Source organism: Sinohyriopsis cumingii, chromosome 5 (genome assembly GCF_028554795.1).
Source record: "Sinohyriopsis cumingii isolate HCF-2022 chromosome 5, ASM2855479v2, whole genome shotgun sequence".
Lineage (NCBI taxonomy): Eukaryota > Metazoa > Mollusca > Bivalvia > Unionida > Unionidae > Sinohyriopsis > Sinohyriopsis cumingii.
Window position 1 is genome coordinate 128,684,105 of NC_142965.1, and position 24,815 is coordinate 128,708,919.

At 39.6% G+C, this 24,815-nt stretch overlaps 1 protein-coding gene across 2 annotated transcripts in view; it reads right to left on the bottom strand.

The window, feature by feature from the left end:
* LOC149800213 (uncharacterized) overlaps positions 1-9,701 on the bottom strand; it is a 34,246-nt gene extending 24,545 nt beyond the window's left edge. Inside the window, exons 1-3 of one of the 2 annotated variants that reach the window (XM_089957201.1) lie at positions 9,583-9,701; positions 6,362-6,552; positions 4,804-4,997 (exon numbers count right to left, since the gene is read on the bottom strand). In XM_089957201.1, coding sequence (XP_089813327.1) covers positions 4,804-4,997; positions 6,362-6,528 — 361 coding nt within the window. In that variant the 5' untranslated portion in view covers positions 6,529-6,552; positions 9,583-9,701. The remainder of the gene's footprint in view (positions 1-4,803; positions 4,998-6,361; positions 6,553-9,582) is intronic. The other variant, XM_089957202.1, reaches the window with a different exon arrangement.
* Between the last annotated feature and the right edge of the window lie 15,114 nt (positions 9,702-24,815).

Here is a 24,815-nt window from a genome sequence, read left to right on the forward strand (position 1 = left end):
GAACTTTTCCAGATGCTGACGGCAATCGTTCGTGTCATACGTTTTGCAAATACAATTTTTTTGTGAGCTTACAAACCAAGCAATGAAGTGTAAACCATATCTGAACACTGTCGATTATTCCAACAGATTTGTTATCCTTTACTTAGCTAAATACTAAATGAATCAGTGATTCGAACTTGCGCACTGTGCAATTTGCAGATTGTGAAATTTGGAGTCATCGTTCATAAAGTGACCAAGACTCGACATTTACAAGATCTTGACTTATCTGAGCAAACATTGGATCCATGCCGTGGTAGAAATGACTCCGTGTTGCAAATGGACTCTTTTCCCACGCGGAATACCTGAATAAACTGATATCCAGCCTAAAGTGGCAAAACAGTCTCATAGGACGGTCCTTCTTGGCATCCGTCCGTCTACGAGAGACGATGGCATAGCTCCAAAGTACGCTTTTGCTTATCCTTCTTTTTAGCTCTCTTTTCAGCTTGCTTTATTCTTCTCTTTTCCTCTGCGTTTTGAACTCCCTGCCTGACAGCTAGACGCCAGCTGGAACGGTTGTTTGCACAGCTCTCCCAGTCGTTGACATTGATGTTTGCTGTCTTCATATCCTTCTTGCAAACATCTTTGTAGCGCAGATGTGGTCGTCCAGTTGGTCGTGCACCTTCTGCTAACTCCCCATATAACAGGTCCTTGGGAATGCGACCTGGGTCCATTCTCTTGACATGGCCGAGCCAGCGAAGGCGCCTCTCGCTGAGTATGGAGAACATGCTGTTCACGTTGGCGCGTTCTAGAACCTCTGTGTTGGGTACTTTGTCCTGCCACTGGATGTGCAGAATGCGCCGCAGACATCTCAGGTGGAAGCTGTTGAGTTTCCTCTCGTGTCTTGCATAGGTGGTCCATGTTTCGCTGCTGTAGAGAAGTGAGCTGAGCACGCACGCTTTGTAGACACGCAGTTTGGTCTTCTCTGTGAGGTTGGGGTTGTTCCAGACCCTCTGGTTAAGTCTGGCCATCACTGCTGCTGCCTTGGCAATCCTGCCGCCCACCTCAGAATCAATGGAGAGTGAGCTGGAGATGTTAGACCCGAGGTATGTGAAGTTCTCGACAACTTCCAAATTGTACCCATCGATGGAGACAGAGGGAGGGGAGTCTGTGTCCTGTGCCATGACATTTGTTTTCTTCAAACTGATGGTCAGTCCAAATTCCTTACATGCATGGGAGAGGCAGCATACCAGCTGCTGAAGTCCATCTTCCGTGTGTGATGTCAAGGCTGCATCGTCGGCAAAAAGCAATTCACGGATGAGTACCTCTGTGACTTTAGTCTTAGCACGGAGACGGGTGATGTTGAACAGCTTGCCGTCAGCCCTGGTATGAATGTACACTCCCTCGCTGCAGTCCTTGAATGCGTACTGGAGAAGCATGGAGAAGAAGATGGCAAAGAGCGTCGGTGCAAGGACACAGCCTTGTTTGAGTCCGCTAACGACTGGGAATGCTTCAGATGTTGCGCCATTGAAGCACACTGTGCTGTGCATGTTCTCGTGGAACGACATAATGACAGCAAGCAGACGTGGGGGGCAGCCGATCTTCTGCAGGAGTCTGAAGAGTCCACTCCGACTAACCATGTCAAACGCCTTCGTCAGGTCTATGAAGGCAATGTAGAGGGGCATCCGCTGCTCGCGACACTTCTCCTGCAGCTGACGTAGTGAGAAGATCATGTCTACAGTTGACCTGCCGGCTCGAAATCCACACTGGGATTCTGGGTAGACGCGGGAGGCTAGGATCTGCAAGCGTGCCAAGGCAACACGGGCAAAGGCCTTTCCGACGATGCTGAGGAGGGAGATGCCCCGATAGTTGTTGCAGTCGCTACGGTCTCCTTTGTTTTTGTACAAAGTGACGATGTTGGCATCACGCATGTCCTGTGGGATGTATCCCTGTTCCCAGCAAAGGCAGAGGAGTGTGTGTAGGGGCTGGAGCAGTGCTGGTTTTCCGCTCTTGAGGACTTCAGGCGGAATGCCGTCGCTTCCAGGAGCCTTCCCACAGGCAAGGCAATCGATGGCTTTTCCGAGCTCTTCCAGGGTGGGCTGTGTGTCTAGCTCCTCCATGACAGGCAGGTCTGGAATGGCGTCCAGGGCAGTTCCAGTGACATTGTTTTGGGTTGCATATAGCTCAAGATAGTGCTCAACCCATCGCTGCAGTTGTTTCCCCTGGTCTGTGATGACTTCGCCCGTCTTGGACTTGAGGGGGGCGGTCTTGTAGCTGGGGGGGCCTGTCGCTTTTTTGATACCCTCATACATTCCTCTTGTATCCCCGGTGTCAGCAGCTGTCTGTATACTGTTGCAAAGGTTCAGCCAGTAGGTGTTGGCACAGCGGCGGGCGGTCTTCTGGGCGTTATTCCTTGCAATCCTGAGGGCTTGTAGTGTTATGGGGCTAGGTGCAGCCTTGTATGCCAGAAGGGCTTTCCTCTTTGCCTCAGTCACGGGCTCCATCTCCTCCCAGTTTGCCTCATACCAGTCGACATTCTTTCGCTCCCTCTTCCCGTAAGCTGTGATGGCTGATTTGTACACAGAGTCACGGATATGGGACCACTTGGAATCAATGGTGTCATCAGGTGTCACTTTGGTGAGGGCTTTCTTCAGTTTGCTGATGAACTGCTGTGTTTTCTCTGGGTTTCTTGCACAGTAGGTGTTGATACGTGGGTGACCCTTCTTCTTGGCGTGGTGCAGCTTCTTGGGTAATATTCGCACCTTGCTGGCCACGAGGGAATGGTCCGTGTCACAATCGGCACTGTGGTAGCTGCGGGTAAGGAGGACACTGGCCAGTTCTGCACGCCTGGTGATGACGAGGTCTAGCTGGTGCCAGTGGCGTGAACGTGGGTGTCTCCACGACACCTGGTGGATCTCCTTGCATTTGAAGAAAGTGTTTGTCACACATAGGCTGTGGGAGCAGCACATCTCCAGCAGTCACTGACCATTCTCGTTGATCTTGCCCCTTCCGTAAAAGCCGAGACAGGTGGACCAGGCCTCATGGTCAGCTCCCACTCTAGCATTGAAGTCTCCTAGTAAGTAAAGGCTTTCATTGTTGGGGATACTGGATATTGCCTGATCCAGAGCCTCATAAAACTTGTCTTTCTCCTCGTAGGTGGAGTAGAGGGTTGGGGCGTACACACTGAAGATGTTGACCGGGCCTAAGGAGTTGACAGCCGGAGGGCAAGGATTCTCTCAGTACCTGATGATGGAGGTTCAATGAAGGCGATTAGCGTGTTCTTGACGGCAAAGCCTACACCATGCTGCCTAGGTTCATCCAAGGGCTTCCCCTGCCAAAAGAATGTGTAATTGGCTTCCCTGATGGTGCCGCTGTCAGCCAGTCGGGTCTCCTGGAGGCAGGCAATGTCGATGTTCAGTCGGGAGAGTTCTCTGTCAATGACGGCAGTCTTCCGTGCATCGTCGATCTGCTGTAGGTCAGTGGTCAATCCAGGACACATGGTCCTGATGTTCCAGGTTGCAAAACGAAGAGTTGGAGTCTTTTTATTTCTTCTTTTAGTCTTTCCTGGTGCAGAGTTTTGTGGCCCACTTGTCGAGATGGTTCTCTAAGCTCCACGCACCCAGTGAAGCAGGCAGGCCATGGCGGGCAGCACCTTACTGACTGGGGGCTGCCCAGCTTGAGGCGGGCGGTAGCTGTCCAGTGAGACCTGATGATCTCTCCCACCGTCAGAAGTAACCCCTGGCGCCAAGCTCTACGCCAATCGAGCTTTGACTTAGAACCGGTAAACTGCTACTTGTCGTGTTGTGCCGACGCCGTACGACGACGCTGGAGTGTCCTCTCCAGTGGAGCTATGAAGCCTGGGCAGGGTGGTATGGAGAATCAGCTGTTGCCCATGCAGCAGATCCCCCCTCTCCACGCAGCTGGTGTGCCCAAGGGAACGACGAATGCCGATACAGCTTGGCACCAACGGCGTCGCAGGAGTTGCCGGAATGACGTTGAAGTCAATGTCATACCGCCTTAGGGACTCCATCTCCGGATTTTCTGTCGGGGTTTACTCCCTTAGCCTTTCCCATGAGTGGGTATAGCCACAAGGCAGCAGAGGTTTGGAATCGGAGTTTTCCTTCTCCTAGATGAGCTACCATACAAGGTTTACGAGTCCCATCTACCCGAAGCAACTGGTTTTAAGGCGCCAGTGGGCCGCCTTCACCCCTTCTCCTGTTAGTAGAAAACATGGTCTGCCGGGCTTCAAATCTAAGCCACTCGCGAAGGCCAGGAGCTGGATTTTAGTTGACAGAGGCAGTAAGAGACGCAGACCGTATGGGGCATTTTGGAGGATTGGGGCGCTTGTCTCCCACTCCCACCCCAGGCAATGTCAACCTTAGACCACATAGGACGGTAAGGAGACAATTATATGTCTCCCGATTAGTTAGTCGTTAGCGGATTGACTTGTAGGAAGCATACAAAGCAAAGAACCAGACTAATAATTGTATTGCGTCATGGGAAAGTATTACGGAGATTCCTACTCTCACTAAAATGGAGGTTACAAGTTATCGGCGGTTTCACGAGTATTGGAAGTGTAACATACTTGTCAACGAATGAAAAGGGTTGGTTCAATCTTGACACCACGGAACAGTTCTATATAAAGACAAAGAGCGAACCAGATATTTGGTTTAGTAGCCGAGATGTTGCGAACACAAAAATTGTAAAGACATTCATTTCAAAGAAATAATTTGTAAATTGTATGGCCATTTTATCATTCATCACCAGATGCTTCTAATATTGAAAATTGTTATGTTACATTACCATATATTATCGGAAATGGTTTACCTTGTGGTCCGTCTGTTGAAAAAACTTCTTTTGTGAGATCAAACCTTCGCGCCCAGTAGACAAGACCAGATGACATGCCAGTGCCCTGCAAAAGTCCCTCCCTGTAGTTGATAGGCACCTGATATTTTTGGGCTTCAGCATCCAAACTAATGATGTCAGCGGAAGTCATGCAGCCTAACCATTCTTTAACATATCTGTGTGAAACGAATCAGGTGGACCATTAATTGAGTAACTTAACGAGAGATGCAAGTCATAAAATTTCAAAACTAAATGATTCCTATTTCAAACCGTCATCAAGTAATACTTCTAATATTATTATAATATACAATAGCCGCTTCATGAGAAAACTACGCTTAACGTTTTGTAAAGCATATACGCTGTTTTTCACACACTTTGATTTTGCCATAATATCTACACGCGCGAATGATGTAGTACTACATATATTTGATTTAATTTATATCTGATTTAATTTGTGTTTTATTTGATTTGATTGTTTGTGGGTTTTTTAATCTTTTTATTTCTTTACATGTCGATGTAATGTAATTTTGTTCACCTGGAATGTGATATTTTCCATAAAGTTCAGTTTGACCTGAATCTTTTTATAAATGCATAATAATATAAACAAATGTTTCAATTTTTGACTTCGTTCCTGGCCTTCACTGAGGGTCAGGTAAACAACTTTTATCGGAGTAAAATGATTGGTTCTTATCAAGGACATATGGGAGCTATATGACTTTTGCTTGTAAACATGATCACGTCATTCTCTATTTCTCAAGCAGGCATTTCCGAAATTACGAAATACTTAGTATCAATAGTGATGTTGAGAGAGAGAGAGAGAGAGAGAGAGAGAGAGAGAGAGTGTCCGGGCTTTTAAGCACTTGATGTCAAATTGTTTTCGTCTGTTGTGACCAGTATTGACGTTTTGAGTTTTTGAGTTATACGTGAACTTTTCTTCAGATTTTTTGGACTCAAGAAGATTAAATCGTTTCTCTGGAAATATTATTGTATTCAAACAGAACTCTTGAACAAGGACTTTTCTTGAAAATTTTATATGGATTTCCAAAACCGAAGGATTAATTATTATGTTTCTACATGGAACTGTAGACATCAAAACAATACATGCTACATCATACGTCATCACCTTCCATCTTGGATTCTTCGTCGGTACTCGAACTTGGAATCATCAGAACATTTCAATATTAGGACTTCAAAAATTTAACTCGTGGATTATTCTTGTATTATTTTTGGATCTGATTCTGGAAACCGTATGTTCTTATATATTTTTTTCATTTTATACAGTATTTTTCAAGGGAAATAAATTATTTGTTATATTTTTCAAAGCTTGTTGTTTTCACTCGTTCTTGTTTTACTGTTTATTTGAGCCTAAACACTTAACAGTAGTAAGTAAATATACATAATTAAGCACATACTCTAGAACGTTCGAATGTATATTCTCCTTTCATTAAAAATCGATATTTGGATAAAGCAATTTTGAGTTTAATGATACATGAAGTAGAAACGACAAAATATCTTATTTTCCATTAATAAATATACTTACCTTTCTTTCAGCTTGGTAGCCTCTGCTATCTCCTTGCAAGTCAAAGCGTTGTCAGCTTTACATAGGACTTCGAAGAGTCCAGTTTCTCGACCGATGGCGATGGCGAGAGTGGTGAAGCCAGAGGCAAACATGTTCATCAGATATCCATTGAACTCAGATTTCTCCATGGTTTTCAGTGCCTAAATGCAACTCTAAAGATGTTAAAAAGACATGAGATAAACGATTGAGAGATGTTAAAAAGACATGAGATAAACGATTGAGAGATGAAATAATATTACATATGGTCATATAGAAAACAGAAGTCCCTAAAACAGACAGATGCTGGCAGAAAAGAATTATTCAGCAATACAAGATACGAACATTATATATATATATATATATATATATATATATATATATATATATATATATATATATATATATATATATATATATATATATATATATATATATATATATGTGTGTGTGTGTGTGTGTGTGTGTGTGTGTGTGTGTCAGAAAATGCTCATTTGATCTGACCCAATTGCGTTTATTTCTGTATACTGACCTATATAAATATAATAACGCGCAAAGTAACTAACGTAAACATTGAACTGTAAGGCATACACACTGCCTGCCTTTAAACCAAAATAAAAACGTTGGATTTATATTTTATTTACAAAATTAAATAAATTGATTTGACAGAAGCAAATAAAACATGTTTGTTGTTTGAATATAAATAATTCTTTCTTTGAGTAGATTTGAGAAAGAAAAGCTGAGAACACCTATTAAAAAGAATTACTCCCATCTCAAACTACTAAATATGTATACCTTAAGATATCCAGAGAATTCACCTATGTTATGAAATTAGGAAGAGTCCAATTTACGAAACTAATCCATGCTGCCATAAAATTTCAAGAATGCTGTACGTCTGCTCCTAGAGATTGATTAATTACTAGAGCTGAGAAATGTCTTCCCAATACGGACTCTCCTTGATCACCTAATGGTCAAAATCAATCATCCCATCAGACCATGATAGCTGACATTCCACCCTAACATCTACATCACCCCTAGTATATGGATGCTACAATGACAGAAACCGTTCACTAACATCTAAAGAATCACAAATTAAATTGTAACACTTCACTGTGTGTGTGTGTATGTGTGTGTGTGTGTGTGTGTTTGTGTGTGTAGACGATGGTTTGACAGAAGAATCTTCTTTTATGAATCAAGCACACTACACAACCTATTCATGAACCCGAATGAGAAGGAACTAATTAGCAAATTATTTTGGACACATCAATATACCCATGGGAGATTATGAGATTTCATTTGTTAACTCTGAAATTGCAGTTTAACTGACCGATTTTCTGATCCAAAGAAGGAACAAAAAAAACCTTTGTCACTTACCCACTTTTAGGAAGCATAAATGCCTTTTATTATTAAATACATACTCTATTCCACCCCTGAAGATGTCCAATCAGTAACAGCATTGGGTCATAAAGAACAATATCTGCTCACATTTAAAAGGAATTTAACATTATGAAATAGATCTTCTTTCAAGCAATAAACGTCGTGAGACGAGAAACGATCTTCCAAGTATGCTTTTAACGTCATAGAGGATGCGCGTTCCCTCCAGATCCACGTATAATAGCCTGTCGTTAATGTTTGTTTTAAAAAAAAGCATAACCAAAATGACTATCACAAAGGTAACCAAAACTCCACCGCCATTAGTAATATTTTTTGTTACACGTAAGATGTCACGCTATCAAGCGAATCAAAGACTTGCTGCTTGAGTCGGGCTTTGACTTCCACTTTTTCCCCTTTTTTTCCAAGGATTTCAACATGACATTCATTTTCTACTCAAAGATTCTGCAGTATTTTTCTTTAATCACCGAATGAATACACATTACTAACTCTAATTTGCGTGGATTTTCTCGTTTCACACTTAAATGACTATTTAGTAAGTCTTTTCGAGCCGAATATTAATGATGTATTGTGAGTGTTGTACATGATGATGTTTACTCCTAGAGACTGGCTAATTATTCCGGTTGATGAGAATCTTCCCATAATGAACATTTAATACTAAAATCTAGCAAAGCTATAAAGGGAAACGTAAATGCAAATAACACAACACATACCCTAGGAAAACTACAGTAGTATGCAACAAGTAAGTACGTGTATTGGTTTTAAATTATTTTGATTTCCGATGAAACAAAGTACGTACAAGTTATAGCTGGCTTTGGACACGACAGGATGTTTAAATTTTTAGAACTTTTGGAGTCTTCTAATAACGCAGTTTGAAAAATAATTATATTCCAGTGGCACAAAGTGATTGTTAATGATAAGGTAACGACCCCAGACCCAATATTTCCAGTACGGCCGTACCGGCAATAAATCTTTAACAAATACGGTGTGCCCAACTGTACCGGCTTACTTGCACCAGATATATGCACCAAGTTTTATTGATTTATTAAAAGATTAATTAGTCATTCTCTCTCTCTCTCTCTCTCTCTCTCTGATATTAATTCGACTGTTCATTTACACACTAAGACTGTATTGATTTAATAAGTTACACATATATGCTATACACTATGTTCATTTTATTATTATCGCGTTTTTCAATGAAACTGTACACAATGCTATTGACTTTTCTCCATATATAGATGATGTTTTATATCTGTATGTATCAAGGGACGGTTGACCTACTGTCAAATAAAATGGTCCTATTACTTTCAGTGTTTGACCAAACTAATCATACGCAAGACAAGTATAATATCTAAGATGAAATAATATAATTCGAATGGTAGTTCCTTGGAAGATAACTGCAGGTAGAAGATAACGTAATGACGAAGCAAAATGAGAGAATAAACGCCCTTTGATACGCGCGTACACGAATTAGTAAAAACTTATATCTTTGTGAGACAAAATACTTTCTTCATGAAGAACTAAGAACGATATCCACCAAGAAATGAACATTCTTTGTGAATAAGATAACAATCATTGTAACTACCACTGCCTCGCTAGTAAGAGGTTAGTGTTAGGACTGGTAGGCCTGGTGTCAGGATAATGTGACTGGGTGGGACATCATGATATACATGTATGTGGCACGGTGCCCCAGTGCTAGACGTCACTATAAACTGTCACACTGCAGATATCGTATCGATATGACTGAATAATTGTTATAGTTACGTTAAAAATCCAAACCACACACACACACACACAGAGTCAGTATTGCTTACCTCTTTCGATGGGCGAGCAGTGAAGAGTAACCTATATAACCTACATTAGATTATGTCGGCCCCGTTCAACAGCGGCTCTAACCGGTACAACAGTCGAACGCCTTACAATCAGACATTAACCACGGCGGGGGGGGGGGGGGGGGGGGGCAAGCGTGACAAATCCGTTGTATGCTTCAGACTAGTCCGAGACCCTTGCCACCCCATTTTTGATATTTGGACATTTATGTTGGGGTGTAGGGTCAGAGGGCATTCCCTATAGAAAAGTTGGAATTCGCAGAAACCATTTGGTGACGGCATGGGGTAGCCGCTTTCTAGCAGCAGCAGGGAAGTCGTACAGACCCCCTGGCTCAGATAAATTTAACCCTCCTACCAAACATTTATCCGTAGAAGCCTCAGATTTCAAAAATAACGCCTCCTACGCAAATTAATCCGCAAAATTTCAACCCAAAGTGCATTTTCAGACATAAAAAAAAACAGCAATTTTTTGGGGGGGGTATTGTAAAATTTATTTGTGATTGCAAATTCCGGTTGCAATTTTATGAGTAAATCTGATCAAGACCGATTCGATATCTACTACGAGGATCATGAAGATTAATCGTGACAAAACCGTGTGGTGTTGCCTGAGCGTGACTGAAGAAATTTTTAAACTTATTTATATCCATGTCGCCATTACACCAAGTTTGATGGATATTCCTTAGCGTGTGAGTATCAACGCCATTGAAAACTGATAAAATATTACAATTATCTCTAATCACCTTCGGAATTTGCGTATATCGCTGCGTCACGTAAATCACATCGGTGTTCTTGTGTCGGCCACGCGAGAATATCCTAGCTGGGTTAGTTTGCTTATCCAGCATCACATCATCGAAAACAACAAGATTATTAGTATCACCATCTAAACTTTCTACTGATGGAGATTCATTGATGTCCGTTATAAATTCTATTGTGCCATCCTCAGTATTATCGCTAAATTCCTTTAGTACTTTATAACATCGCTGATCATCTACGGACGGCGCAACTAAATATAATTTATCCCATTTCAACCATCTCATTATCAAATTCAACAATAACTGAGTTTTTCCAGAACCGGATGGTCCGATGATTATCATTCTTATCGAATTTGGTAATGCATCGGTGTGCTTTACTTGCTCGCGTTTTTTTGTGGCTGAAAAATCAATTACATTCATGTTATTAGAATATTATGGATTCATATTGTGTTAAGTGTCGCACTCGAACTGCCACGCTAAATCCAATCGAAGTCGTTACACGCAACAACAGAAATGCAATCAAGGGAGAATGCGCGGTTTGTGGAACAATTAAGTTTAGATTTGTAAAAAAAAAAGTAGAACCGGAGGAGACATCGCAACCTCCTTAACAAATCTGCCTGGAGCTCCCTGGGCGAAATATCCCGGAGAGAAACATTTACCAGGATATAATTACTGCGGACCTGGTACAAGGCTAGATATAAGACTTAACGATAATAATCAACCAAATCCTGGCGAGGATCCAGTAAACGCCATCGATAACGCATGCTACTATCACGATCTTGCATATCGCAGCGGAGATTTACAACAAAGACATCTTGCTGATATTAAATTAATTCACGCAATAGATGCTATTCCTGATAAAAATTTCAAAGAGAAATTGGCAACTTGGTTAATAAAAGGAGCAATGAAAGGTAAATTAGTACTAGGTGCTGGTAATTTATAATGGAGCAAATATATTATTCTCCGCGAGGATTTTGGCGAGGAAAATCAGCAATAGACAAACTTGCTAAGGCAGCAAAAGTAAAGCAATCTGTCGCTGAATCGTGGCTATCGAGGCAAGCAGTCTGGCAAATTTATCTTCCTCCGCCTAAGAAAATATCATATGCGAGTTTCTCTGTCAGCGTCCCTAATGAAGTCCATCAGGCTGATCTTATGTTTCTTCCTTACGATACCGTTGACGGAGTTACATACAAATATGTTCTGACGGTTGTTGATATTGCAAGTAGGTACAAGGAAGCGGAACCGTTATCGAATAAAACAGCAACAGATATTGCTAAGGCGTTTAGCGAAATTTATTCACGATCTCCATTAACATGGCCGAAGCTTCTCCAGGTTGATCCAGGTCGAGAATTTCTTGGCGCGGTTACTTCACTGATGAAAAAGAATAATGTTAAAATCCGTCGCGGTATTGTAGGTGTTCATCACAATCAAGCTATCGTTGAGAGATTCAATAAAACTCTTGCAGAACGATTATTCGGATATCAGTACGCGAGAGAATTTATCCAAGATAAACGATCTCACGATTGGGTAACAAGATTACCTCACGTGATTAACGCACTAAATAACGAAGTAACACGAACAATATCAATGAAACCCGCAATTGCAATTACAAAGACAAAAATACCACTAAAGCGAGATTCTACTATTCCACCTGTGTTAGGTAGCGTCACGGTCAGATATTTATATAAGGAGGGAGAAGCCGAGGGTGGCAGAAAAAGAGCAACTGATCCAAACTGGAGTGTTACGACACATAAAATATCAGCTGTAACAAGATCATCAGGAAGGCCAGCGATTTATTTTCTAGATTCACTAGCGCCACAACGCGGATTTACCAAAGAAGAATTACAAATAATACCAAAGGATACTCAATTACCACCATCGTCGTTAATGTGAAATTTAATTCTACCTAACTGAGATAATTTTCTTACTCGAGACACGGCCAGATAAACTAAATTTGACCAGGAAATTCTATCATCGACAATCCAAACTTGGCCATCTACTGTTAATCCTTGTGACGAGTGAATCGTTGTTGCGTATCCGAGTTTCCACGGCGATCTTTCTGCGTTTATTGCATCATTGACAAGATTAATATCAACGAAAATAATATCATTCAAAACTAATATTTTTTCTTCTCCGCACGGCAAAGTAACATTAATATTTTGTTTTCTAGTATCAGCGGGCCTATAGCATAATGGTACCGGCAATGTTGGAAATTTCTCACATTGAAGCTTAAATAGTATTTCCTGAATAGTATCGCGAATAATTTTTCTGCTAGCAACGATCAAATGATCTGGACGCCACAAAGTTAGAAAATTATCCATCGAAGTTTCGTCAATTATTTTTCTCATCACATCACATTGAAATTTATTAGGTTGCAATCGAATCATTTTTTTAAACTCAGTCAATAAATTATCATTAGATCTATAATCAGCGTCAATTTCTTCATAATAATCTACAAAGTTTCTAAGCCATCCATGTGGAGATTCACCATCAATAGGATCAGGTTGTCCATGATCGCCGCACATTATTACTGCAGTATTTTTTTCTTCTAGCCAACTCAGGAATAATTTTAGTATAACTAAATTTACTGTGCAAATTTCATCAAATATTATAATCTTGTTGATATATTTGTTTCCCATTCGAGCTGAATCCCACAATCCACCGCTGTACTTGAAATAACTATGATAAGTACAAGAATTAACGCCACGTTGTTTTATTTCTCGCGCTAGTCTGTGAGTTGGAGTCAACACGATCATATCAGAGTTTGAAAATAAGTTTATTGCTCGTGTTGTTTTACCACTACCACCAGGACCATTTAGGTAAACGAATTTGTTTCGTGAAATTGGATCGAACACTGATACTGCTGTTGATACTTCATCGCATTTATCTTTATGAAATTTATCGCAATCTTCTACATCCGCGTCCTCACAATAATCTAGAATATCCTCGTTTTTTATTCTCCAAGTTCCCCAGGAACCATCGGTGATTAAATTTTCCAATCTACATTGAAATTTCTTATTGATATAAAATGAATCCGTTGCAACCCTTACCGCGATATCAGAAAATTTATTTATCATTGATAGCAGATTGATACTTACATAAGCGAGCATCGATGATCTTAAATGAGTATACTGCGCGGATTCTCCATCGAGATAAGTGATCACTGTACCCAATTTTTCTCCATCAATAATAATATTTTCTCTGTTGCAAAATATTCCACGAGACACTGTATCGGCAATAATAAAATCCATCTCAGCATCATTGATAAATAACCTAGCGTGGCGATGTTTATGATCAACTGATCCTCCTTGAGTAAATTTACCAATTATTTTTCTTCCAATATCTTTCGCGTTCTCACAATCCGTGGGTAACCACACCTCGGTCTGCTTTCTATACGATATAATCGCTTCACTTACCGTCAGCGATATTAACATCGACGAATCCAACATAAATCTCAACAATACCGTAGGGACCCATCTTCGCTGAGATAAATGCCGACCAAACCAAATATAACAAATTTTATGCAAATTTTCAGCAAGTTCGAATGAAGTAACATTAGCGAATCCTGTCATGACAAAATCAGGTAACGGTCCGTTAATTGCCACTCTCGTCATCTCGTTGGTAGGATGGCCGAATTTAGCAAAGTAATCTGCACAATCACCATATCCGAGAAAACTTCCAGGATAGCATGCGCTCATATCAACGGAAATCATATCCTCGAAATAATATTTGGTATTCCATAATCCTCCATGGCCGTATTCGATACAACTAAGTTGAATATCATTGAGAAATTCATTTCTTGTAGGTTTCCACGAATTTCTTTCTCTGGCAGCATGAGCAGCAACAGACGGAACAGTAAAGCAATTTGTCAGTAACTGATCTGGATTAGACGAATACTTCTCCGCGATATTTCTCATCGCTTCGTGTAATATTTCATCTCGGTAAATATCTCCGCGTGGTAAGATAAATTGATCGTATCTTTCTTCGCTAGAAAATAACCAAATCGATATTGGATCGGACTTGGCTAATAGTTTGATAAACCTAAACATGGCATCGGAACTATCTTTGGATTCCACCGTGGATTTTTCCACGGGATAGAATTTAACAACACGATCTCGCGGAAATATCATTACCGACTGACTCCACGCATGTGAATTATGATCAACAATTTCGATTGGTGTTCCTCGAGAATTATACGGCGATGAATATAATATTTCACCCGATAGTGTTTTAACAGTAATAGGAAATTTAAGTTTCTTACTTAACGCAGCAACATCATCGATTGATGCGCCATCAGCAACTGTCTTTGCCCATGAATTAATTTTATCCAATCTCAATTGAGTCAGACCAGATCCGCGACGGGCATTCCTCATATGTTCGATAACTCGCTCAGCTACGCAGTTTATTATCGGCGATTCCCTCATCGCAGGTAGATTTTTCACATCAGGATTATTATTCAGCCGATAAATTCCATAAACAACAGCACTAGAAGGATACGCCCTAGCATAATAAGGACCATCAATCCCCAGCAGCAATCCTGGTTTCGAATTTTTATCAAGAACAACATTTTTCTTACCGCCACGTACTGGATCTCGTTTATCACGAATAATCCAAATGTCATCGGGCATTTGTGCAATAAATTTTATTCCAAAGATAAATCTCTCTTCTTTGTGTGAGTTTTTTATATGTTCGATTATCTTCTTCGCTCGCTCCAAATTCATCGTAGCATCAACGAAATTAGTTTTCCATGTCGACCAAACATGAATCGCTCCATCATCAAAAAATTCCTTCTTCGCACTATCAACTTCAGGTATGATATATTCTGCCTCATCAAGATCAAATAAATCCATTATTATATTTTAGACAAATATCTAAATATAATGAAGCAATGCGCGTGGATAACAGTTGGATCAACAAAATCATGTAACAAATCCTGCAGAGGTGAATATTGTGGCGCTCACATATACGAAATTCGACGAGGTAACAAAGGACCACAACGATGTTTAATTTGCCAAGTTGGCATTCGAGGAAGGACTCGATTATGTTTCTCCTGTGGAGGGAAAAAATATCGTGAGCTACGGAGATATTATGAAAAAAGATCCTCCTCGGTAATAAAATGCGAAGAAGATTATATTAATCGTTTCAAAGCAAATTTCGATTTAAACAAAGAGAATATCATATATGGAAATGAAATCAGCGATTCCCATGAGTGAATATAAATCGCATCCCATCATCGAAGGTTACGAAGCATCTGAGGATGGTAATGTCAGAAACATCAAAACAAAGAAACGTGTTGGTAGTATTTGTAATTCGGGATATCTCAAATTTACAGTCCATAAAAGAAATGAAAGAACAGAATGTTATTCGAATCATAGATTTATATTCGAATGCTACAAAGGACCAATAGAGATCGGACTTGTTATCGACCACATTGACGGTAATAAACTTAACAATAAACTTTCCAATCTACGCGCGGTAACCCAGAGTGAAAATTCAAGATTTGGTAATAACCGTGGATTTCCTAATTATTCGAGGACTGTTAAATCAGTGAATCAAGCAACAGGTGAGGAAATCGCGTTTACATCGATGTCTGCAGCAGCAAAATATTTCGTTATTGACTCGCATTCAGTAAAACGAGTGGCAGAAGGAAAATACAACGCAACATTTTCTTATGATGCTGATTCGTGGATCAAATTCTCCTATGTACCAATAATATTTGATTCGGAGAGTGACGAAGAATAATTGAATATCTCCGCAAAACAAAAAAAAAGATTAATTTTGAAAATTTCCCTGGATTTTATTTATTTTTTTCCCCCAGAAATATTTCTGGGATACAGATTTGGAAAATCTCACTTGCGATTTAAAAATCAGAGATTCTCACGATTTCACCAAAAGATTGATACTTACAGTTTCTCCTCGTATATCAAGTAAATTTCCTTTCTGATCCGTTAGTTTGAAATTTATTCTTGACAAAAATCGATTATGACATCGCAGGTAAAACGGATTCATTGGTTCCTTGATTATCAAATAACCGGGAGATGCGCTAGGTGAAAATGAATACAATATAAAACCCTGATTCGCTTGATTCGACACTGACGAATCAACATTATAACTACCCTCGACAACATCCGCGTGAAGATAAATCGCGATAACTTCCGTTATATTAACGATACCCGGCGATATATGTCGTCCACCTTTGTCAGGATCGTTATTGTGTTTAAGAATCAATTCTGAATGTACTTTTTTGGTCCATGCGGCATGTAATTTCGGAAATAAATCATCGATGGTATCAGTGACGGATTTTCTCATCGCATCAAAATCAGAATTGGGAAATTTGAAATTTGGCAGTGTTTCCTCGGTTAATTCAAATACTCTCATGAATTTTTGTTTCTCACCCGAGTTCTTGATCAACTCGAATTTGCTAATAGGAAGAACATATTCGGCAATTGATATATCGTCGACTATCGCCCGAATAAACATATCATGATAATATTCAATATCATTCGCGAGTTGATTTAAAATTTTCACGTGCTTTATAATTTCGCTACATGAACTAGATTTATTTAGGATGCATTCATGAAATGATCCTCGCAATAAATTTAATTGTAATTCGTGTTCTTGAATAAACTCGTCTAATGTTCTTCTTACCAAGATACCGTCTATGGGGGCTATTATCCTGTTAATGTGGGTAGCGTCGAAGATTTTCACATCTGGGGGGATTTTAGGAAGAGGCAGCCATGAGAGAATTCTTTCGTTAATAAAAGTGAAAACGAACATTACCAGGTTAAATTTGTGGTTATTCATGAGATTGATGGCGCTGTGGATCAAAGGTTTGTGTTTGATATCTCCATACCATCCTTCGTCGGTTGTAAAATCTTCCTTTTTTGGTTCCGGTAGTTCTGGAAGGGTTTCATCATACCAACCTGGAATAATAACATCCGATTTCTTTGGTTTTATCAGAGGTGCGACCTCGGGCCAACCTAATATATTCCTGATCGATGATTGGTAAATATCTACCACGTACGGTGATTTCACTTCTATCATTGACGATAGTGTTGGATCATGTGAAGATATTTTTATGCCCGGTTTAGCATCGCCGGTTAAATTTGATATTCTAGTGGTAAACTCATTATTCAGCTGATCAATTTCGTAACTACCGGTTGGTATACCAACGACGATCCAATCGGGTGTTCCATCGGTTTTATTTTTATTTGCAAAAACAAGTGAATTATTTGGCATCAAATTACCGAATGATTTTGATCTAACATTAGGCCAGCTGTTGTAGACGCGCAATTGTGTTAATGCAATTTCGTTAACGCTAATTGGTGTTGAGAAATTAATGCTAAACTCGGGTTTCGTTGAACTTAGCGATATTAACGTTGTTGTTGGTGGTGTCGTGTTTGTCACGATCTTGGCTAACTCGGACATTATTAATATTCATTTGTTCAATCTCCGAGTAAATACTAATCATTGAAGAAAATTCTAGATCGGATATAATACCGTCGTTGAGACTTTCAGAAAGTAACAATGATAACTTCGAGTACGCGTCACTAACTTTAGCAAGTTTACTTTTGTACAAAGATAACTTTTCATTTGCGCACGATGATATTTTTTTCGCGATGATATTAAGAACACCCGCGATTGCTGTTGTTGACGAGATTATTATTGTTGCTACGATTGGCGCTATCATTGTTACCGCGGATAGAATTATTCCTGCACCAGCGACCACAGCTGATACCGCGTACACTGCAACATCAATGATAACTAATTTGCGCTGGTATTTATTTATTTTTATCTGATAATCGTCAAGTTGTTTTCGCAACGAATCCTGCCATGATCGCGCCTGATTGTAACGGTAATCAGATGCGGTCATTTATTAGTTATTTATCATTCCAAATCAACAGGGAAAAATAACCTTTCATAATCCGAAATATCTTCGGCTAAAAATTCGAAAACTATACTATAACCAATTGGTCCCATATTGGTTCTATCTGGTGGTTCCAGCACAAATGTATTCTCGTAACCTGTGTACATAATATAATTAAAAAATTCACCAAAAATTTTACCACCTGCGGCTATTATTTTAAAACCTATCGGAGATTGAATAAATATTCGATAATATCCACTAATTGGCGGTTTAAATTTAAATTTGTTATTCACGGGTGTCCACCATGCCTCTTTTCGTACCTCTACCACAAGTGGCACACTACAGGTAAGATTTTTTGTTTCTACTTCCTTTGGTATCGAAATTCGCGATAATCTTCCAAGGTTCATTGACGATATTTTTGTTTTTAAATCTTGAATTTTTTCGTCGTACGTTGATGTATCGACTTTTTGACGAGCCAATTCACGTACCACGTTAATTTCATCGTTGATGGATTTTATTTGTACTTGCATCGCGTTAATCCCCCTGGTAAATTCAGGAACAACAACATTACCAAGTTTAATAATTTCCTCGTTGATTTTTTTGTTGAGATCGTCGATCGATGGTTTCTGACCCATCGAGATATTTACTTCGTTAATTTTGGCAAGAATATTAGTAATTTCCTCGTTGATTTTTTTTATTTTTTTGTTGAGATCGTCGATTGATGTTTTATCGATTTTCTGACTCATCGAGATATTTACTTCGTTAATTTCGGCAAGAATATTAGTAATTTCCTCGTTGATTTTTTTTATTTTCTCGCTAAGATCGTCATCGGTTTTCTTATCTGATACGGAGGAAGTATCACTGGATGTTTTTATATTCTCGTCAAATTTTTTGCTAAATTTATCTAAAGCATCGTCAAGTTTTTTAAGGTCGTTATTTAGCCTATTAAGTCTTTTTGTCATTCTATCCTGAAGATCGTCGTGTAATGCTTTATCGGCCTTCAGGGGTAACTTCGCTATAATATCGGCGATATCAGCAATAGATTTTAATACCATCTCCGATTGGCGAGTAAATTGACTAATGTGATCGCGGTATTCGTCTCGCTTGATTATGTCAGTTATTTTGACGTTGCTAGTTTGTAATCGCCCTTCTGTATTTTGAAATACAGCAACTTCACCAGGATCAACTTCTGACAGCGATAAAAGATTATTAATATCACTCTTGGTTGCAAACTTTGATGTATCGATGTCGACTGCATCTTTTTTTTCTTTCCTAAAGAGAGACCTACCGTAAATGTCAACCATGATATTTATCTACGGTATATTCAAATAAAATTTTGCGAAAAGGACGAGATGATTTTGAAATTGCATCAAGGACGTTAATTGTCTCCCGGCCGCATATTGGTGGATCTACTAGTGTTTGTGTTGGAAGTGTTGAATACCAAACCGGAAGTTTTAATTTTGACACATATTTGATAAATTCATTCGGCGGTGCTAATCCGTATGAGTCGAAGTAAATGATTTCGCGAGGATTAATCGCATACGCAACCCAGTGAGTGCCAGGACCGGAATTTTTATCGAGATTTATTATTCCTGTCTCGGTGGGATTTGGTTTGTCCGGTAGTTGATCTCGCATAAATACGCCTCTAAAAAATTTTATTTTCTTTTTTTTTACTTCACTGATTAAATCTAAATTTGAGGTTGGTAAGCTCGACTTAACCCGGATCCGTACGGGGGTCGTCTTAGGTAAAGGCCGGATCCTTGTCGTTGTTGCTGCGTCATCATTTTTGCGAGAAGAAGGGGTAAGAGAAGTCCGCCCTTTTTTTTACGATATCCCTTTCCTATAATTTTTCCAACAACTTTTCCTGCTATTGCAGAACCCGCCCCACCAAGTGCACCTAATCCTACTGCCTTCGCACCTGCTATTAACGCTGGTATAAGCGCGGCCAATGGAAAAAAACCACCTACTTTGATCATATCTCTGATTGCACCTATTGAGATATTCAGACGAATACCAGTATTTGCCGATCTGGCTTTGGTGAAATGTCCGTGTTGATTTTTAGTTAACGATAGTTTGTTAGGTCCACCGTGAAGTTGATTACTTTTCAAAGTTAAACTTAAACCTCGTCGCGCCGCTGTTGCCGATTGAAGTTTTTTTACCTGACCGGGGGTCAGAGTAACACTGACGTGATCGTATGGCATATTAATAATCACTTTATCTAAATTTAGAATTTGTTACATGTTTTCTACGGGCGCGTCAATAACTCTCATTCTGCCACTGATACCTTCCAGGATCATTGTTCTATCGCTGAGAATAACCGCGATCGCTCTTGCTGGTCCTCCTGTGTTAATTCTGGCTTTGAAATGAATATCAACAACCGACTGCTTTACTAAATCGAGATGTTCCAGGGAAAAATAATAGATAGGATAGAGTGTATTAAAATCTAGTTGTGATATTTGCAATCCGGTATCAATATTTTGATCGCGTCCCATAAAACTTAGTAATCGATGATACGCGCGTGCCGTGGAATTGGTGGCATAATCGATGGCTATTTCCTCGGTTGGCTCCTGTTGGCCATTTATTCTTAATGATATGTTTGTTGCCCCAAATCGATCAAATATCATGTGACTATGCAGTTGATCATTTCTATCTACAGATTGAAGGGCAACAAAGATATGTCTAGGTGCAGAAGAACCTTGTTGTGAAGCAATTCGCCAGGTAAATATTCCGTTAATATCAATATCGTAGGAGTCAGTCATAGTTGTCAGCCAGGACATAACGGATTTTCCACCTTGATTCATAAATGATAATAATTTTTCTTCTATGATCATCGATGGTGTTATTGCTGGCATCCACAAGGTAATTCTTTCAAGGACAACTTTGCCGATATCAAGGGGATCTACACTTGCACCTCGCCAGATGGCTCTGTCATCATTGACATCTCGAACGAAAGATATCGTATGCTTCGCTCCGTAAATAACTTTTCTGAAATGTCTACAAAATCCAAAAATATGAGATAACGGAATTGCGCAGGAAAATCTTAAACTCGGACCAACCAACATAAGTTTTCGCGTGGCAAATCCGAGATTGTAATTGTCATTGACGCCAGTTATTAAAGCCATCTGGGTGGCTGGTGCAACACCAGTGTTATCCATTGGTATAGCGATGTTATACCGATTATGTTCCGCTTCATTAGAATTATCCTTCGCGAACATCATACTAGGACCGGCTGATCTGGTAAAATCATCCGAGTATCTTGCTAGTCCTATGATCGTCGTTGCTATATCAACATTATTCGTGATTGACTCAATCTCTTTTCCATCGATCATGTAAGTGGCACTCTTGAATAATGACATAATGCCGTTATTGACAAATCCAACTTTAAAATCTGCTCCAAAGTTGGTATCGTTGGCTCTAACAAGCCTTCCAACAAATTCGATATACGCCTCAGATGGAAGAAAATATCTTGTTGTATCGTGGACTTGAATTTCCTTTCGATTTCTTGAATCTGGCTCAACTACCTCGTACGAGAAATACTGGAAATCTCGCATTGATGTATCCATACCTACTGGTTCATCCATGTTAAATACTTCATTTGACACTTGTGAGAACATTTATTATTAATAATATCGTCTAAAACGAAGACCATCACCTGAAACGAAACTTGTATTTGCTAGATTTGTCCTAGCAACATTCTGCGCTAGATTTGTATTAGCAACTTCCTGCGCTAGATTTGTTATAGCAGCTTCCTGTGCTAGATCATTTATTTTTTTATTTGCCGCATCATTTATGGCCTTACTGACTTCGGGTGGCATTTCTCTGGTAATGGGTAATTTGACGGGTTGCTTTTTACGTACTAAACTTAATATTTTATCTTTGATAGCGTTGAAGCCTTTACTGGCCAAATTACCGATACCAGAAATGGCAGTCTCGCCGATCTTTCCTATCGCTTTCAACCCAAATTGCTTAATCACGGGTCCAATTTTAGGTATTACTCGCGTGACAAGACTTCCAACGATATCGCCGAATCCATTACCGTGAATATATTTGTATACTGGCAATCGAGAGTTTACTATGCGGACCTGTCTTGGTCTGCGTTGATTTTTGTGAATAATCATATTATTTCAATTATGTTGTTTTAATCGATAAGCTCATCAACAAACTCCTTATAAATGTGAGAATCGATGATACCACCACGGAATAATCGCTGACAAATATCTGATGCTTCGTTGACTATCTCACGGGAGTTATTTCCGGCTCGTTTTCCTCCGATTAATACTTCAAGACGAGAAACATCGTTGACAACACTGTCGGGGCAAACTGAATATCCACTTCCATATCCTTTTCCTAATGGATCCGGTTTTGGAGATTCCAATGGCGTTACGTAGAATAAATCGTCTGACGGCGTTGAAGATTTCTTCTTCTCTGCTGACCCTGGTGATGACCCTGGTGATGACCCTGGTGATGTCCCTGACGACGTCAGTGGTGAATATACTTCTGGTGAAGTTTGGGGAGTCCCATCCGGGTGTCTTTCTAGTTTTTTACTCTTAGGGTCGTAAAATAATGGTTCGGTAAAACCTTTCCAGTTTGACGATGTTGGTTCTGGAGGTATGCGGCCCCAGAGAGGTACTGGAGGATCCCTTGGATATAATGTAGGAGAGAGAGGAGGATGGCGAATATCAAAGGAGAATGATTCAGGACTATCACTTTTAGGTGGCGAACCCTTAGGTGGTGAACCCTTAGGTGGTGAACTTTTACTTTTAGGTGGCAAACCCTCAGGTGGTTGTCCTGAAGGGGTATGGAAGGAAGGAGGAGGAAACTGGGGGATAAATGCCTCTTTCGCCATTGCAGGTGATTGACGAATTTTATACTTCTCATCTATTATTTCTCTTCTTTTGTTACCAACATCCCTTATAAATTTCATAAAACTTTTATCTCCATAAACTACTGGTTTTTTCAAACTACCAAAATACATTACCGCCAGCCATTCAGCATCTTCAGTGATTTTATCAAAAATTTCTCCCTTCAAAAAAAATCTTTTATTATCTTCAGAATCATCCGCAGCCATTCCAACTGTTGAATCATAGTTACTGATTAAATGCGAAATTCCACTCCTCAAATAGTTATCGGCGGATAAATTAGGATCGAATTCATACAAATCAACAGCGGGTGATTTGGATTCATCACTCTGATCTTTTTTCTTTTTCGATTTTCTCTCCTTTTTCTGAGGTGGAGTTCTTTCTTTTGGTCTAGCTCCTAATTCCTCTGGTTGAATTATTGGCTCCTGTGGTTGAATATCTTCCTGTGATGTTTCTTTTCTCCCTCGTGTTTTAGTTTTTTCTTTTCTTTCTTGTTGTTTTCTTTCTTTCTCTTGCTGTTTTCTTTCTTTCTCTTGCTGTTTTCTTTCTTCCGCCATTTGTTTATTATGACCATATCTATCGTCTGCTGCTGCCATAAATCTTCTAAAAGATGGATCCCTTTCACTCGCTTGCGTTTTTCCATCATAAATTCTAAATAACATACTAAACCAACTTTTACGAGTTGGATATCTTCCTCTTCCTATATCAGACAAATAATCATTTCGAATACTGAACATATCTTCAGCAAGTTGACCAAATTGATCTAAACTATATATCGTAGATAGCGGTTGTGATATTATATTCCATCCCTCATCGGTGAAATTTTCTCTTAAATCATCGATATCAAATTTCCTTTTTTTTACTCCAGGTTTTCTCCCTCTAGGTCTTGCTTCAGTTTTTCCTTTACGACCTACTTTAAAGGCAATTGCAGGTTGTCCACCCTGTTGCGCTGCCGCTGCTGCTATTGCTAATCGATCGGGTAATGTTCGTGATTGCTCCTCAATACCTTTCAACGCACGAAAAATTCCACGTTTTCTGGCTTCCTCATCTTCCTTATCTTTTTCGTCACCATATACAGTTTGTTCAATTGTTTTAGTAACTGGCTTCAACCATTTTGCCGAAGTTTCTAAAATTCCATGTTGCATATCTTCGTAACCACGAACATTTTTCTTAAATAATTGTTTTGTCGGAATAAACTTCTTTAATGCCGCTAATTGCTCTCGCGCTAATCTGGCAGAATGAGGTTCTCCAACTGTGCTAGTTTTCCGGCTCATCTTATTTTCAAAGATATTGTTTTATTGTGAAATAAAATTAATATCCGCAGCCCACCATAATTCAATTATGGCAAACAAATTTTACAATACCCCCCCCAAAAAATTGCTGTTTTTTTTTATGTCTGAAAATGCACTTTGGGTTGAAATTTTGCGGATTAATTTGCGTAGGAGGCGTTATTTTTGAAATCTGAGGCTTCTACGGATAAATGTTTGGTAGGAGGGTTAAATTTATCTGAGCCAGGGGGTCTGTACGACTTCCCTGCTGCTTTCTAGCCGACCCATCACACTTGAATGACCTTTCATCGAGATATACCTGCATGAAATCTATAGGAATATGATTTATTTTCTCAAAAATCGTGAGCATTGCATTAGTCATATCTTTAATCCGCTGACAGACGAGACGAAAGTACATCGTTGCTGAAATTTGACCCGGATCTGACCATTTGCATTCTGAGTCACATGACTA